Here is a 16,470-nt window from a genome sequence, read left to right on the forward strand (position 1 = left end):
CTTTGTTTTTGGTTTCAACAAGTGCCTATGGGACATGCCGTCATTTTTGCCAGCATAAAGTTGCACCTCTCGGGGGGGGGGGGTGTCATGGGCCAAACTGCTCAGGAAGCTGCCTAAGCCTGGCTGCGCCCCCAACTCCACCCCCTCCTCTGCCTGAATGCCACGCTTCGCCTCACTTTCACCCATGTTTGGGCGGAACGGTGCTTGGGCAGCCCCCCATCCATGTAACTCCCCCCCCCCGCTGTGGCGGCACCAGTCGTACGTTGGCGCAAACCCTTCCTGCACCCACGTAGCTACTCGTCTGCTCCCAAAAGACTTTCCTCCCCCCCCCCCCCGGATTGTGCTGTTAATCTAGTATATAATAGTTTAACAGTCTCACTTAACTGGAAAACTGGATACAGTTAATGGAGAATTCTCCAATACTAAAAGACTGTAAACAAAAAACAAGGCTAAGAGAGATCTCCTTCCCCCTCCCCCCAACTCATCAACCAAGCTTAAACAAACATGTATTATCAGGCACAAACCAGCCTATATGAAATGTTATCTTTAACATTTGAAACATATATGTCTATTGTAAATTATCAGTCATAAGTATTAGATTAATACATTTATTTAATATTCAGTTTGGTGTCTTTCATTGGTGATGCTGGCATTTTCCGTTTGTGTGAATGCTTGGAGGAATCCATCGGTACTGGAACATGAATAGAGTTAAGTAGTGCATAACCAGCTTCTAAACTCTCAGCATAGTACAGTCTGTCCTTAAAGGTGACTTGCATCTTGTTGTTGTGAAGCCATTTATACCAAATTTTAGCTGCATGTAGAGCTTCTGTGATGGGCTTCATCTCGCGTCTCCAGTTCAATACGTCCTGTGGTAAGTCTGGGTATACATGAATAGAGTCATTTTTTAAAGGAAGGCCACCCCAACTCCTTGCTAACTCAAGTATTTTTTTGTCTGACCCTCTGATCTGGAATGGTTGCTAATATGTCTCTTGGGTCTCTGATTGCTGCTCGTGAGGGGGAACCGAGGCGGTAGGCAGCAGAAATATATGAAGCGATATCGTCTTCCAGATCTAATACATTCGCTAGCCATTCTGCAATAAAGCTTGGGAGATCTTGATTATTATTTAAGTCCTCTTTAAAACCCCTAAATTTCAAATTGGAACGGCGTGAAGAGGATTCTAGTGAGAGTACTTTCTCTTTAAGAGTAATATTTTCAACTTTCAGTGTTTTTACATCTTCCTGTAAAGTCAGCCTGATTTCCCTTGCACTACCCGCAGCTTTACTTACATTTTCGAGCGCAATTTGAAATGAGGCAAACTGATCTGTCAGAGGTTTGATTATTGCTGACATGTTATCTCTTATTTTCTTTTCAAAACTGCAAAACATAATTTCTAGGGTTGTCTCATTAGGAACGGGGGTGGGCAAAAAAGCAGTTGTTCCCTCAGCCACCATTTCATCTTCGCTCCTCAGGTCCGTGTTCTGAGTTGTCGCTGGAGTTTTTATTGTAAAGAAGTCCTTGATCCCCTTATTATTTGCAGGGATTGTTGTGGACTTTTCAGTTGATGTTTTACTCATGTTTATTAGAGGTGATATGCTGGTTTTTGTGAGTTAGATGAGTTGAGGTAAAAGGGGGAAGCAGAGCAAGTACTCTAGATGTCCATCTTAGAAGGCTCCAACACCATACCCCCCATTAGCCACTAGGTTGAGTCCTCTCGTATACACATAGGATCCCCCCCACTAACCTGCCCTTTTCCAGGAGACAAACTAAATAGCCCAAGGTCTGCTCATTGTCAGAGACAGGCCTAACCACTGACTACTTTATTCTCTGCCAGAAGTAGAGCCAAACTCCTCTGCCACACAACCAAGCAGAGCTACCCTTCACTCTGGCTGCTGTTTTCCTGAGCCAGACCTGAGCTCTCACTGCTCTCTCCCTGAGGCAGAACTGAACCAAACTCCTGCTTTGTTTCCCTCCAACATTCCATCTCCTTTCTCAAAAGTGATTGGGTGCTAGAGTAGCACTCCCATAGGCTTGAGTGGCTGTTTTTCCCTTCAGGGGTGGGACAGCTTTCTGTCTGTCACAGACCCTCCTGTTTAGCTTCTGAGCTCTGACAAGATTGGGCTAGCCTGGATTATCTAGGTTAGGTAAGCTGCAGCATTATTCTTCTCAATTTGTCTATTAATGCATTACCAGTTCAGGAGCTCCAATAAGAACATCCCCCATCTTGCTCTTCAAACCTTCTGCTCTCCAGTGCTGAAATCTCACTACCTAAAATTGTTTACATTTTGAATGGCCATGATTTCTCCCCCCCCCCCCCCCAGCAAGTCTTGTCTGCATGCGTTGCACTATAGTCCATTTCCAGCATCCCACAATGCTTAAAATGTGATTAGAGCATGCTTCTTCTGGTTTATTTGGTATAATTTCACAAAGGTATCTTTTTAATGCAGAAAGCTTGTTCAGAGCACGGTACATAGCAGTGGACTATTACAGTGACAGGCCTGAACAAATTGTGACCCATCAAAAAAGCCCACCAGCTCTATAGTGTAGCTGCCACATATAATGATGGACTGAATTTTGCATGCTAGGGGCCCATGACACTGAACACGCATACATCCTCTTTGTAAAAACGAGCCAATAAGTGTTCACTTGACAAATTTATCTAGATATATGTAGAGTGCCAATCACATGATCAGCTGCACATGTGTTGACTGCAACAGGAGAATTACTCAGCATACATATAAAGAAAAATCAAGTGTACACTATACATAAATTGAATGTGCATCCATTGTAATTTGTGAACAAGGCTTAATTGTGCAAGCTCATACTAGTACAGAAGGTTGTAGATGGTCTTATATTCACCATGTAGCCTTATTCTCTCTTTGTGAGTAGACTAGACATTATTAGGTAGTCAAGCTATTTCTGGTTTCAGTCTTGAGGTCCAACATATGTCTAGTTCTCATTCCACAGTAATGATCTGGGAGAAGAGTTCCCAGATAATCAGAAACATGCTGGTCAGTTGTTTAGGCAGCTGCATGCCAAAGGTCACAGAAAAGGAAATAAGCAGGAGACTAGAATTCAGGACTCCCCCAGGGATCAGGGCAAGTCTCAACAGACTACCGGAGAGAGTGGGGACTCCTTTAAGCATCACATTCTGAAGTGAAGCCAGAATATTTGCTCTGCTGCCAATTTGCCTTTATATTCCTTCTCCTTGGCAGAATGCATCTCTGTCCCCCCCACCTGCTAATTTAATGTCTCTCCCTTCACACTGACCGACATACCAGAAATTAAAAAATGTACTACATGCTTAAGCTGATGCAAAATTTAAAGAAAATAACACAAAGAGCAACAGCGATTATAGACTTTCAACACATACCTATGATGATATTCTGCTATTGCCCTCTGTATCTTTTCTGTTTCAGTCTGGGAGTGGGTTTCTTCTTGCAAATCTTTCCAGTTGCAAGGGTTGTTCTTCTAGGAAATGCTGGTAATCAAACACATGCCTTTCTTCATCATAGCCTTCTACTAACTAAATTTGTCCTCCTTCAAAGGTGGTGATGATGATATGGATTTTTATGTTGAGACAAATGCTGGGAGTATTGTTATTGCGAGAGTCTTGGATGCAAGTAAAAGGTCAAACTACAACCTCACAATAGAAGTCACCAATGGGACGAGCATTATCAGGACACAAGTAAGTATGCCAGCAGCTACGGATGCTCTAGAGAAGTCTCATAATCATATATGGTAAAAGTGTTGAAAACTCATGCTCATCACATTTTGAGATTAAGTACTTTTGGGTTTCCACATTGCACAATTCATCTGATCTAAATTAGATGTAACAAAACTACACCATCATTAATGCAAGCACATTTGAAGGAGAAATTGGTCACAATAGCCACAATTTTCATCCGTGGACACTAAAGGTCCCAATGGCTTGTTTGGTGTGGGGTCAGCAAAGAACAAATGAGACAAGAACCATCTAACCTTGAGACGTTTTCCCTGTCTAAATATCTCCTACAACACCTTTCATAATCAGAGTTTCTAAAACTCCAGATAAAGTTCCATTCCACACATTAGTCAGATACATACTATGTGTACCTGGCAGGATTTATAAAGGCCTATGGGCTTATAAGGTCTGAAGAAGGTAAGAGACAAAAATGGTTCCTTGTTCCATCTCTTGCCCATGCTCAAACAAGCCCCTATGACACTTCAGACAACAAACTCCTTTGAAACTACTTCATCTTCCAAAGAAAACCAGGAATTTTAGTTAATCTCTTTTGTTGTTCAGTTGCACAGTCGAGTCCAACTCTTTGCGACCCCATGGACAAAGTCACGCCAGGTCCTCCTGTCTTCCACCATCTTCCAAAGTCTGCTCAAATTCCTGTTTGCTACATCAGTAACACTGTCCAGCCGTCTCATCTTTTGCTGTCCCCTTCTTTTGCCTTCTGTCTTTCCCAGCATCAGGATCTTCTCCAGTGAGTGCTCCCTTCTCATTTGGTGGCCAAAGTACTTGAGCTTCAGCTTCAGCATCTGACCTTCCAGGGAACAGTTTGGGTCGAATTCCCTTAGGACTGACTGATTTGATCTTCTTGCAGTCCAAGGGACTCTCAAGATTCTTCTCCAGCACCACATCTCAAAAGCATCTATTCTTCTACACTCGGCCTTCCTTATGGTCCAGCTCTCACAGTCATACATTACTACTGGGAATACCATCGCTTTGACTATATGGACTTTTGTTGGCAGGGTGATGTCTCTACTTTTTATTATACTGCCCAGGTTCACCAAGGAGCAAACATCTTTTAATTTCATGGCTACAGTCACCATCTGCAGTGAACTAGGATCCCAGAAATGTGAAGTCTGTCACTACTTCCATGTCTTCCCCTTCTATTTGCCAAGGTGTGATGGAGTCAGATGCCATGATCTTAGTTTTTTTTATTTTAAGCTTACTTTTGTGCTCTCCTCTTTCACCCTCAACAAGAGGTTCTTTAGGTCCTCCTCACTTTCTGCCATTAGAGTGGTGTCATCTGCATATCTGAGGTTGTTGATGTTTTTCCCGGCAATCTTAATTTTGGCTTCATCCAGGCCAGCGTTCCGCATGATGTACTCTGCATATAAATTAAATAAGCAGGGTGACAGTATACATCCTTGTCGAACTCCTTTTCCTATTCTAAACCAATCTGTTGTTCCATATCCCTTTCTGACAATTGCTTCTTGATACAGGTTTCTCAGGAGATGTGAAGTGGTCTGGTACTCTCATCTATTTAAGGACTTGCCACAGTTTGTTGTGATCCACACAATCAAAGGTTTTAGCATAGTCAATGAAACAGAAATAGACGTTTTTCTGATACTCCTGTGCTTTCTCCATAATCCAGCAAATGTTGGCAATTTGATCTCTACTTCCTCTACCTCTCCGAAACCCAGCTTGAACTTCTGGTAGTTTCCGATCTACATACTGTTGAAGCCTAGCTTGTAGGACCTTTAACATGACCTTGCTGGCATGTGAAATGAGTGCAATGGTGCGATAGTCTGATCATTCTTTGGCATTACCCTTCTTTGGGATTGGAATATAAACTGACCTTTTCCAATCCTGTGGCCACTGTTGCATTTTCCAAATTTGTTGACTTAATGTGTGCATCACTTCAACAGCATCATCTTTTAGGACTTTGAATAGCTCAACTGGGATACTGTCATCTCCACTTGTTTTGTTGTTAGCAATGCCTTCTAAGGCCCATTTGACTTCACACTCCAGGATGTCTGGCTCAAGGTCAGCGATTTCACTGTCATGGTTGTCAAGGACATTGAGATCCTTCTTGTATAATTCTTCTGTGTATTCCTGCCACCTCTTCCTGATCTCTTCTGCTTCTCTTAGGTCCCTAGCGTTTTTGTCCTTTATCATGGCCATCTTTGCACGAAACATTCCCTTGATTTCTCCAATTTTCTTGAAGAGATCTCTTGTCCTTCCCATTCTATTATTTTCCTCTATTGCTTTGCATTGTTCCTTCAGGAAGGCCTCCTTATCTCTTCTTGCTGTTCTCTGGAAATCTGCATTCAGTTGGGTGAATCTTTTCTTTTCACCTTTGCCTTTCGCATTCCTTCTTTCCTCAGCTATTTGTAAAGCCTCATCAGACAGCCACTTTGCTTTTTGCATTTCTTTTTCTTTGATATGGTGCTGATTGCTGCCTTCTGTACAATGTCACGAACCTCCATCCATAGTTCTTCAGGCACTCTGTCTATCAGCTCTAGTTCCTTAAACCTGTTTTTCACCTCCACTGTATATTCATAAGGGATGTGATCAAGGTCAAACCTGAATGGCCTAATGGCTTCCCCAGTTTTCTTCAGTTTAAGCCTGAATTTTGCAATGAGTAGCTCATGATCTGAGCCACAATCAGCTCCTGGTCTTGTTTTTGTTGACTGTAAGGAGCTTCTCCATCTTTGACTGCAGAGTATATAATCAGTCTGATTTCTGTGTTGTCCATCAGGTGATGTCCATGTGTAGACTGTAGAGTTGCCTTTTAGGTTGTTGGAAGAGGGTGTTCGCTATGACCAGTTTGTTCTCTTGCCAAACTCTATTAGCCTTTGCCTGGCTTCATTTTGTTCTCCAAGGCCAAACTTGTCAGTTGTTCCGGTTACCGTTTGACTTCCTGCTTTGGCATTCCAGTCCCCTATGATGAGGAGGACATCTTTTTTTGGTGTTAATTCTAGAAGGTGTTGTAGATCTTCATAGAACTGGTCCACTTCAGCCTCTTCTGCATCAGTGGTTAGGTCATAGACTGGGATTACTGAGCTACTGAATGGTTTGCCTTGGATATAGACCAATATCATTCTGTCATTTTTGAGATTGTATCCCATTACTGCCTTCTTCACTCTCTTGTTAATGATAAAGGCCACACCATTTCTTCCATGGGACGCTTGCCCACAATAATAGATGTAGTGATCCTCTGAGTTAAATTCACCCATTCCCATCCATTTTAGTTCACTGATTCCCAAGATGTTGATGTTCAGTCTTGCCATCTCTGTTTGACTACATCCAGCTTACCTTGATTCATAGATCTTACATTCCATGTTCCAATGCAATACTGTTCTTTGCAGCATCTGACTTTCCTTTCACCATCAGACACATCCACAGCTGAGAGTCCTCTTGGCTTTGGCCCAGTCACTTCACTCTTTCTGTGGTTACTTGGAATTGCCCTCCGCTCTTCCCCTGTAACATATTGGGCACCTTCAGACCTGAGGGGCTCATCCTCCAGCACCATATCTTTTAGCCTTTTGTTACTGTCCATGGGGTTTTCTTGGCAAGGATACTGGAGTGGTTTGCCATTTCCTTCTCCAGTGGATCACATTTTGTCTGGGTTCTCAGCTGTGGCCTGTCCATCTTGAGTGGCCCTGCATGGTATAGCCCACAGCCTCGCTGAAGCGCGCAAGCCCTCTTGCCACATCAAGGCAGCAATCCATGAGAGGGTAGTTAATCTCTAGTCATATCAAATAACTATAGTTTTCTTGGCTGGAAGGAGCTAAGGTTAGAAGAACTATGGCTCAGTGGCAGAGCATCTACTTTGCATGTAGATGGTCCCAGATTTACTTCCCAGCATCTCCAGTAAGAAGGATTAGATATTAGATGATGCGAAAAACCTGAGACCCTGGAGAGGTGGCACTGACCCTGATAGACTAGTGATTTGACTTGGCATAAGGGAGCTTTATGTGTATATATGAAACTGGCACACCCCTTTTGTCCTTGGTCACTAGACATCCTAATCTTTTACTGCTGGTGATAGGTACATTAAAGTTTACTTTATTTAGAAATACAAGGGATATAGTCTAATGACAACTTTATTGCTAGTCACCAATATGATCATAATATGGGAAATTCATTAGAGTGATCCATGTAAATCAGATGCTGATGGTTCTGTTCCATAGCTGCCAGATGCTATTCTGAATCTCTTAAAATAATATTCTGCTAATTAGATTCATTCTCTGATACCTTGGCTGACATGTAATCGCCAGTCTTTAGGAACTTCTTTCTCTGTTTACTTTGGCACTGGCAGCCATTGCTGGGTATGTTGGGGAACCTGCTATTGCAAAACCAGGGCAAGTTTGATTTCACTGAAGAAAGAAAATGATTGCATCAGACTGTCTTTGCAAGATGTGGTTATGTGATGAAAAGCAATCCGATCAAATAGAAGGAAACTGTCAGGTTCTCTTTGCAGCTTTTGACAGCAAGCTTAGGGAAGGGTTTATTTTTCCTGTCTCAAGTGCAAGCTGTTGCAGATATATTTCCACGTTGCTCCTGAGATAGAGACATCTTTTCCCATTCCACCTTTATCCTTTCTATTAAAAAGAACCAGGGCTGTGTCAGATATTCAGTAATTTTGATATTTGCTTCAAAGTAGCTCACTCATTGCAGCCAATTTTTTTTTACTGTCAAATATCCATCCTGTTTTGTCCTTTTGTTTCCCTACCAGCAATTTCTTGCCACTGTTTTCCCACTGACCTGCTCTCATTCACCCAAGCTGCCATTTAATAGAATTTACTAAGATGAACTGTGTGACTTTGTTTATAAGCACCTGTGATGTCATTACATTTGATGTAGCACCATAGCATCATGTCATAAGAATCACATGGGTCACCTCTGCAAATAGGATTAAATGGCAAGATAGGCCATGTGGCTAAGAACTGAGAGAGCTAAGAAGAAGGTTAATAACTCCAGGAAGACCAGCATAATGCAGAAGAGGATTCTCAGTCATTGGTATTCAACACTCAGAAAAATAAATACTAACTGAGTTATGTAGTTTCAGCTGAGCAGTAATGAAAAGCCAAAAAGCTGCAAAATCTAAGGGCAGCTTTGGATTTTTTTTTAAAAAAAACCCCTCCAGTTCACATGTGGCTGCTGCGATTATGGTGTCCTCATACAAAAACATGTTTGAAGAAGGAGAAAGGAATCTGAAGGTTCCTCAGGGACATTGGTACCTTTCAACATACTTTTTCAGGTCACTGGAGCTAACATGCTTGGGACATGCATATTGTATACTTGGTGGTGAACACAAAGAAAACATTTTACAAAAGCCTGCTGAATATGGCATGCTAATTAAATACTTGAGCCATCCTAACTTGATAAGCTCTGCTGACTTTTCTAAAAAATTAGTCTTCTTCCAGACCTTACTGTACATTCTGTGATGTATACTTTATCCCTATACACTCCACAGGCCTATATCCGTGTGATTGACATTAACCAGTATAGACCCCAGTTCTTGGAGCACCTTTATGAGGCATACATTCCAGAAGACACACCTTCTGGGACAGAAATCATTTGGGTCAGTGCAACAGATAATGACCATGGAAAAGGACTGATTTACACCCTTGAAAGCAGTGTGGATCCCAGAAGCATGAAGCTGTTTCAGATGGACCCAAGCCAAGGCACACTCATAACAGTAATGAGGCTCAGTTCTCAACCCATGCTGCTGCACACATTGACAGTGATGGTATGTGAAATGCTTGCTGTCATATCCCTTCTGCTGAGTTGTACAAGAAGGAAAGGTTTCTTTCCCCTAAATGGCTGGTAACTTACACCATGAACCTCAGTGTAACATAAGACAAGCTAATGTGGGAAGATCTTAGAGTTGCTGAAAAATATTGAAAATGAAAAAATTATTAGATAAGGCTTTTAAAAGATCAGTCTACAAAACAAGATTTGGGTAAAGATTTGAGTATGTCATAGTTTTTCTAGTAGGTGATGCAGATACAGAATCTATACCTTTTGCAGTTGCATTCTAAATGCACATACTTTTTTAAAAAAAATCAGGGGTATAAGTCATGGGTCATAGCTGCAGATACCCATGGATAACGCAAATAAATATGAATGAGAATTACAAAAAGAAAAAAGAAATCAAGATTAGCCTTTTAAAATAGAGATTGACTCATTTTCTATCATAGTCCCTTAATGGGTGGGGGTAAAGGAACAGAATCCCACCCCTGGTCATCTGGGGGCACATGGAGTTGCACAGTTCATGTGATTTGTTTTCATCCAGTGCTGAGGTTTGATCTGGGTAGAATGAGTGGGACTCAGAAGAGAACTTTGGGTAGGTGCATGCAATATTCCCTCTGTGGAGTCTTGTGAGCAAAAATTCTACTTCATGAGCTATTGGCATTAAAGTTGTGAGCGACTGCATAAATTAGATTGCGCTGGGGCCATTTTTCCTGAGCAAAGATAAAATGTGTGAACTGGAGGCTGAAAAACTGTGTGCTAGCTCACACTAGCTCAGCTTAGAAGGAACACTGGGTGCAAGGATGGTTCATAACAGTTCCCATTTATTCTGAACTACAAAGTGGTGCTTATAATCCTCTCTCTTCCCTTTGGCAATCACATACCTATATTTTCTGCCACTCAGGTACGAGACCAGGGTGTCCCAATCAAGCGAGATTTTGCCAGAGTTGTCATACATATAGAAAGCTGTAACAACCATCCTCCCCAGTTCACCAGTCTCCATTATAAAGCAGAAGTTCTAGATGCAGCTCCAGCAGACACCGAAGTTGTGCAAGTCCGAGCCCTGGATCAAGACCAAGGCGTTAATGCTGATATCCATTACTACCTTCAGGCAGGTAAGAGATGTGAGCAGGTGCTGTCTGACATAAACACAGGTGCATATCTGACTGACAAGTGCAATATTATAAATAATAAATGGGAGTGATGGTTTAAAACAGTTTGTGAGAAACACAACACTTAGGCAAAAAATATTCTAATATTAATTATGTTATGAAATAATTGAGTCCAGCACATTCGTCTTACGAACTTCATGCAAGGTAATTTCATAATGTAATGTAATTTTTTAACTTTCTGCTCTTTATGATGAACATAATTAATTAACTATATTGTTTTGTTATAAATAAGTAGAAGATAGAGAAGAATATCTCAAAGAAAAGAATATATTGCACAACAGCAGGTACTTAAAATTTATATTTAAATAAATTTATAAATCATTATAAATGCACAAAATGATTTTCAAATATTTTTATTTCATTGTTAATAGAATATCACCACTTAAGTTGCATACAATTGACGTCCTGGATATAAATTGATTGAAGGTCAGCCTGTGTGAATAATTATGCATGATATTAATCATGTAATTAAATTTAACTTTACATGTGATTAATGTGGAATTATGTATCATATTTTAGAGCCCTAACCACTGTGGAAGAAAAAATTGAAATGAAGTAAAAAAATACCTAGGACCCGTTTGGAACTGGGCTATAAGACCACTGCGTTGCTCAATTATTTCATAATATAATTAATATTAGAACATTTTTTGCCTAAGTGCTGGGTTTCTCACAAAGTGCAATACTATCCCAGTATATTATATGCATAATAGAATAGGAGAGCTGTACGAACTGGATCAGTTCATGAAAATAATGCTTCCTTCCCCATGTGTATGTCAGCTATTGAATATAATTAATAATCATGTAATAGTGCCCATGGTTCTAGACAGGAGCATTCTACCACCTAGTATATGTAAACATGCAGGTCTTTGGAGCCCATGTGACCCAGTCTGTGGAAACATTGTCCCTTATATTTACTGGTAACAACTTTCATTTTGAGAGGTAATTATTAAAGATTTTCCCTTCCTGGATAAGACAGCAGTTGAAAAGGCAAAGAATTTGTCATTAGAACTTTCAAGGGGCTTTTCCTGAGCATTTCTTTGTTTATCAATACCTGCCAGAGTCTTGCTATAGTGGCTTTATTTTTCTCCTGTTTTTCTCCTATTGTCACATATAGACAGGCCCATATAAGATATTGTATGAACCATTGTCAGTATGTTGTGCTATGAATGCATAGGGTGCATACATTTCACATTCCTATTTCCCTTTAAACAGAAAGCAGCATGGGAGGGAAAGAATTGTTGCATATTGTATTCTTCTGAGTAGGCTTGGATCATGTGAATTGCCAGCAGAAAGCACTGATGATTTAGAATCTTCCCCACCCTCCCCTCCCTTCTAGTGCCATTTCTGATCCATGAACTCTGCTTGTAGGAGAGGAAAGGAGTGATTTCATCCCCTTCCCTCTCCCTACTGCAGCCACCCAACTGGTGCAGCAGTTAGTATGCAGAAGTCCCTCAGCCCTGGAAATAAAGTTTTGAGATTGAAAACGGCTCCAGAAGGAGGAGAGGGTGAACAATGTATCATCCTTACACCCATGGATCACTATTGCCTTTCATTTTAGAAAGACTCTTACACTAAGAATATGAATGAACAGGCTGGTGACCCATGAGGACTGGTAGAAAGGGGAACTCTCTTCCCTGCTAGTAGCTACTTCCTCTCCTTTTTCTCCGACTCCATCTGGCCATCCTTCCTCTGCTCTGTCATATCTTCCTTTTATCTCCCATGCTGTTATCCTCCATCATCCATCCACTCAACCCACTTGCCCAACTGTTGTAAACTCATGGCCCCACTGGTATCCTCCCACCTTGCACCTTCCATGGTTTGGGATAGGGGCTATGTCTGAGTGGTAAAGTATCTCCTTGATATGCAGGAGGTCCAGGATTCAGTTCCCGGTGTCTCCAATTAAAGGGATCAAGTAGTAGATGATGTGAAAGACCTTTGCCTAAGACCCGAGTGAGCTGCTGCCAGTTTGAGCAGACAGTAATGATCTTGATGGACCAAAGGTGTGATTTAATATAATCAACAAACAAAGGAGACCTGGGGTAATTACGTGGCTGTAAATGCAAGAAAAGTCCAGAATAACACCAGACTTAAATACTTAACAACACTTAAAAGTATTAAACATGTATAATTGAGAACAATATGTGAAATAGCAAAGCCCACTCTAACAAGGGAAATTCTACTTACAAATAATACAACAAAGTTATACAATATAGGAAAGGAAAGGTCCCCTGAGCAAGCACCAGTCGTTTCCGACTCTGGGGTGACGTTGCTTTCACGTTTTCACGGCAGACTTTTTACGGGGTGGTTTGCCATTGCCTTCCCCAGTCTTTTACACCTTCCCCCCAGCAAGCTGGGTACTCATTTTACTGACCTCAGAAGGATGGAAGGCTGAGTCAACCTTGGGCCAGCTACCTGAACCAGTTTTCACTGGGATCGAACTCAGGTCGTGAGCAGAGGGTTCAGATCACCATCTGACTGGCTTGATATTTACTTCTCAAGAGTAACCTGCTGGTCGCACGCATAGGGAATGGACGCCTGAAAACAGAGCTCCTTACTTACCCCTGCCAAATCCACTTAAGCAAGCGCCCAGCGTTGTTGTTTGTTTTCTTTTTTTTCTTTAATTAGTATGGGAACAGTAGATGGTCAAAAATCCAGATCAAAAAGAAACCCAAGGAACTCTGTTAAAGACTATTTTCCCAAAAAGCCTAAGGCTAAGGCCTCAGGAAAAGCAAGCAGCCCTGCAAGCAAGATGGCGTCGGGAGAAGGGGAAAACACAGCAGCAGACCTAGCTTCATTTCGTTCTGAGGTAATGGAGGCTTTTCAAAAACTGGAAAAAAATATGACTGACAAAATATCTGCCATGATCCAGCCCCTTTCTGCTCAGTTGGAGGGTTTCAAAACGTCCTTAGAGAAGGTGGCAGAGACTGCAGATTCTGCTTTTAACATGGCATGTGCTGTGCAGGAGGACACTCAGTATTTTTATAAAAGAGATGAATGGGCCACTGATAAAATTATTGCACTTGAGAACCAACTGAAAATGGGGAATGTTAAAATTCGCGGGCTCCCCGAGAACTCTGCCTCTCCCTCTGACCTAAAATCTCTTATAGCCTCCTGGCTTTCAAAGGCATTGGGTTTTTCTGAATCTGATCTTTGTGCCCTGGAGGCTGCATATAGAATTGGCCCTTTGCGCACACAGAAAACTTCGTTGCCTAGGGACATTTTAGTCCGTTTCTCTTCTGCCTCAGTTAAATCCAAGCTGCTGCAAAAAGCCCGGGCTATAAATCCACTTCTGCTAGGAGATTACAACATCCAAATTCTACAGGATTTGTCTTCTGAAACCTTGCAAAGGCGGAAAATTTTGAAGCCAATTATTGAAATCCTGAACAGGGAAAACATCAGATATCGATGGGTTGCTTCGTACAAGCTGCAAGTTACTGTACAGGATCGGTCGTTTGTCGCTGGAGGCCTTGACTCAGGCCTAAGCATGCTGAGAGATTTGAATCTTCCTGTTCCCACCGGCCTTATAGAAGCAGTTTCACATGTTCACTCAATAACTTCAGACACCAGATGGCGTCGTGTGCCTATGAACCGTCCTGATCGGCCTGTTTCTCCTAGAAGCTAAACACTGGAACTGTTGCTATGCAGAAATCTTCCCTTTTTTGTGTGGATTCTTGACGTCCACTTTTTTTTTTTTTTCCCTGACATATAAGCTTTGCCTACTGAACTGCTGACTTATAAGCTTTGCCTACGTGTAACTCTGTCACGGCTTAGAAATATGCTGATGATTGTTTCGTGCCTATGAAGCAATGTTTATATACGAAATTGGGGGGTCCCCCCCCCTTTTTTTTGGGTTATTTATATCTTTTGAACACAATGTTATGAATGTGAGGGAGTTATTAATTCAAATCAACTCATTAAAGGAAATCTTCTTGGTTGATTGGGTATGCATGATTGGAAGAATGGGGTGACTTGGAATATATGGTTTGAGTAGGAGCTGGAATGGGGAGGCTGGGTGTTGAGTGAGGGAGTGGGAGAGAGGGAGGGAGAGAGAGTGAGTGAGGGGGGGTAGATCAGAGTGAGAAACTTGAATAGTATGATTAGGGTTTTATATCAATATATTTCTTTCTACTATGAGTTAATGAATTGTCAGGACCTTTTCCCTTCCTGTGTGAATTGTTGAATGGAAATGAATCTGTGAGACAGAGGGTGGGTAGGGAATGTATGTGTGTGTCAGTTTGTGCCTTATGCTACTATGAAGGTTTGGAAACTTGTTTCCCTCACCATCATATCTCCCTACATAGGCTTATAAGTGGCTGAAGGATAGTTGGTGGGGAGTGTTTGGGGAGACCAGTATTTAATAGCGTTCATAGTTCTGTTTAAAGTTTCATTGTATTTTTATCATAGTGTCTTAAGTCTTACAATAACTTTGTGATCGAGATCTGATGCTGTTACACATGGTATATTAGTTTGCCTGTAATTATCTTTAATTCACTAACCTGAGTTGGTAAAAGGCACAGGTTTTATTATATGTGGCTTTCTAGGCATTTTAGCCTTGACTCGATCAGCTTTGTTTGGCCTTTCACTATAAACTTTCTATACATTCGGCTCTGTTATTCTGTTTATAATTTTTATTTTTGCTGGGTTGATAGTGTTAAATATAAGCATTTTTGGCAGAGAGGGAGAATGGAGAACTTCAGTTTTTTTTAATTAGCTCCATTTGGTAGTTGTTGCTAGTTGTGTGGTGTCTTCAGTAACGAAGACTTCCGCTTCAAATTTATCCTTTTAAGTAAATAGTTGTTGTTTTCCCAAGTTTGGGTTAACAGAGTTGGAGGGTGAGTTAGTGGCTAGTGTCTGTTAATGCTAGACCACTGGTGTTGGTTATGGTTTTTTGTTTGTGTTACGGGCAGCATAACTGTATTGAATTATTATGGATTTAGTTGGAAGTTTTTTAAAGCCTTTGATCTGAAATCTGTCCTCATACCTTTGAAATTTGATCTACAGGATTCGCCTCTAGCTATCCTGGTGGCACCTGGGTTCAAAGCTATGAATTGCAATAATTTTGATAACCTTGGTTATTTCCTCTTTCAATTATGGCAGAGTGCCACTTGAAATTTCTGTCTCTAAACTGTAATGGGCTAAATAATTTAATTAAGAAAAAACGGGTTGCCTCTGCCATCTCTCATCAGAAACCAGATATAGTTTTTTTGCAAGAAACTCACCTTAAGGGTAACCAGCCCAAGGTCTTCCAGTCAAAATTTTTTGCTCATCAATTTCAAGCTTACGGGTCCTCCAAAGCAAGAGGTGTGGCCATCTTAATAGGTAAATCAGTCCAATTCACTTTTGAAAATTCCTCAATTGACCCTAGGGGTCGGTATATTTTTATCAATGGGGTCTTTAATGGTAGCCCTTATACTCTGGCATCGGTGTATGCTCCAAATGATGGACAAATTGCATTTATTAAAGATACGTTGTCACAACTTCAAACTTTTCATAAAGGGCCCATTATTTTGGGAGGAGATCTCAACTATGTTGTCAATCCTTCTTTAGATAGATCTCAAAAAAGCCTGCTACCTCTATCTGCCAATAAATGGTCTCAATCAAAAGATTCGAATGGCCAAAATGATTTAGCTCAAATCTTTCAATCCTATAATCTGTCAGACATTTGGAGAAGCAGGCATCCAAAAGAAAGAGACTATACCTTCTTTTCTTCTCGTCATCAAACTTATTCCAGAATAGATTTTCTTTTAGTTTCGGATTCTATTTCTAACCTTTTTTTTAAAGTAGACATTGGCCCAATGATTTGGTCTGATCATGCATGGTTGGAA

The 16,470-nt window shown here is 41.1% G+C and overlaps 1 protein-coding gene across 1 annotated transcript in view; it reads left to right on the forward strand.

The window, feature by feature from the left end:
- Window positions 1-16,470, forward strand: part of FAT2 (FAT atypical cadherin 2) — a 166,282-nt gene that overhangs the window by 94,108 nt on the left and 55,704 nt on the right. Inside the window, exons 7-9 of the mRNA XM_060240289.1 lie at window positions 3,547-3,686; window positions 9,196-9,471; window positions 10,378-10,588. Of these exons, the coding sequence (XP_060096272.1) occupies window positions 3,547-3,686; window positions 9,196-9,471; window positions 10,378-10,588 (627 nt within the window). The remainder of the gene's footprint in view (window positions 1-3,546; window positions 3,687-9,195; window positions 9,472-10,377; window positions 10,589-16,470) is intronic.

Source organism: Heteronotia binoei, chromosome 5 (genome assembly GCF_032191835.1).
Source record: "Heteronotia binoei isolate CCM8104 ecotype False Entrance Well chromosome 5, APGP_CSIRO_Hbin_v1, whole genome shotgun sequence".
In the NCBI taxonomy this organism is placed as follows: domain Eukaryota; kingdom Metazoa; phylum Chordata; class Lepidosauria; order Squamata; family Gekkonidae; genus Heteronotia; species Heteronotia binoei.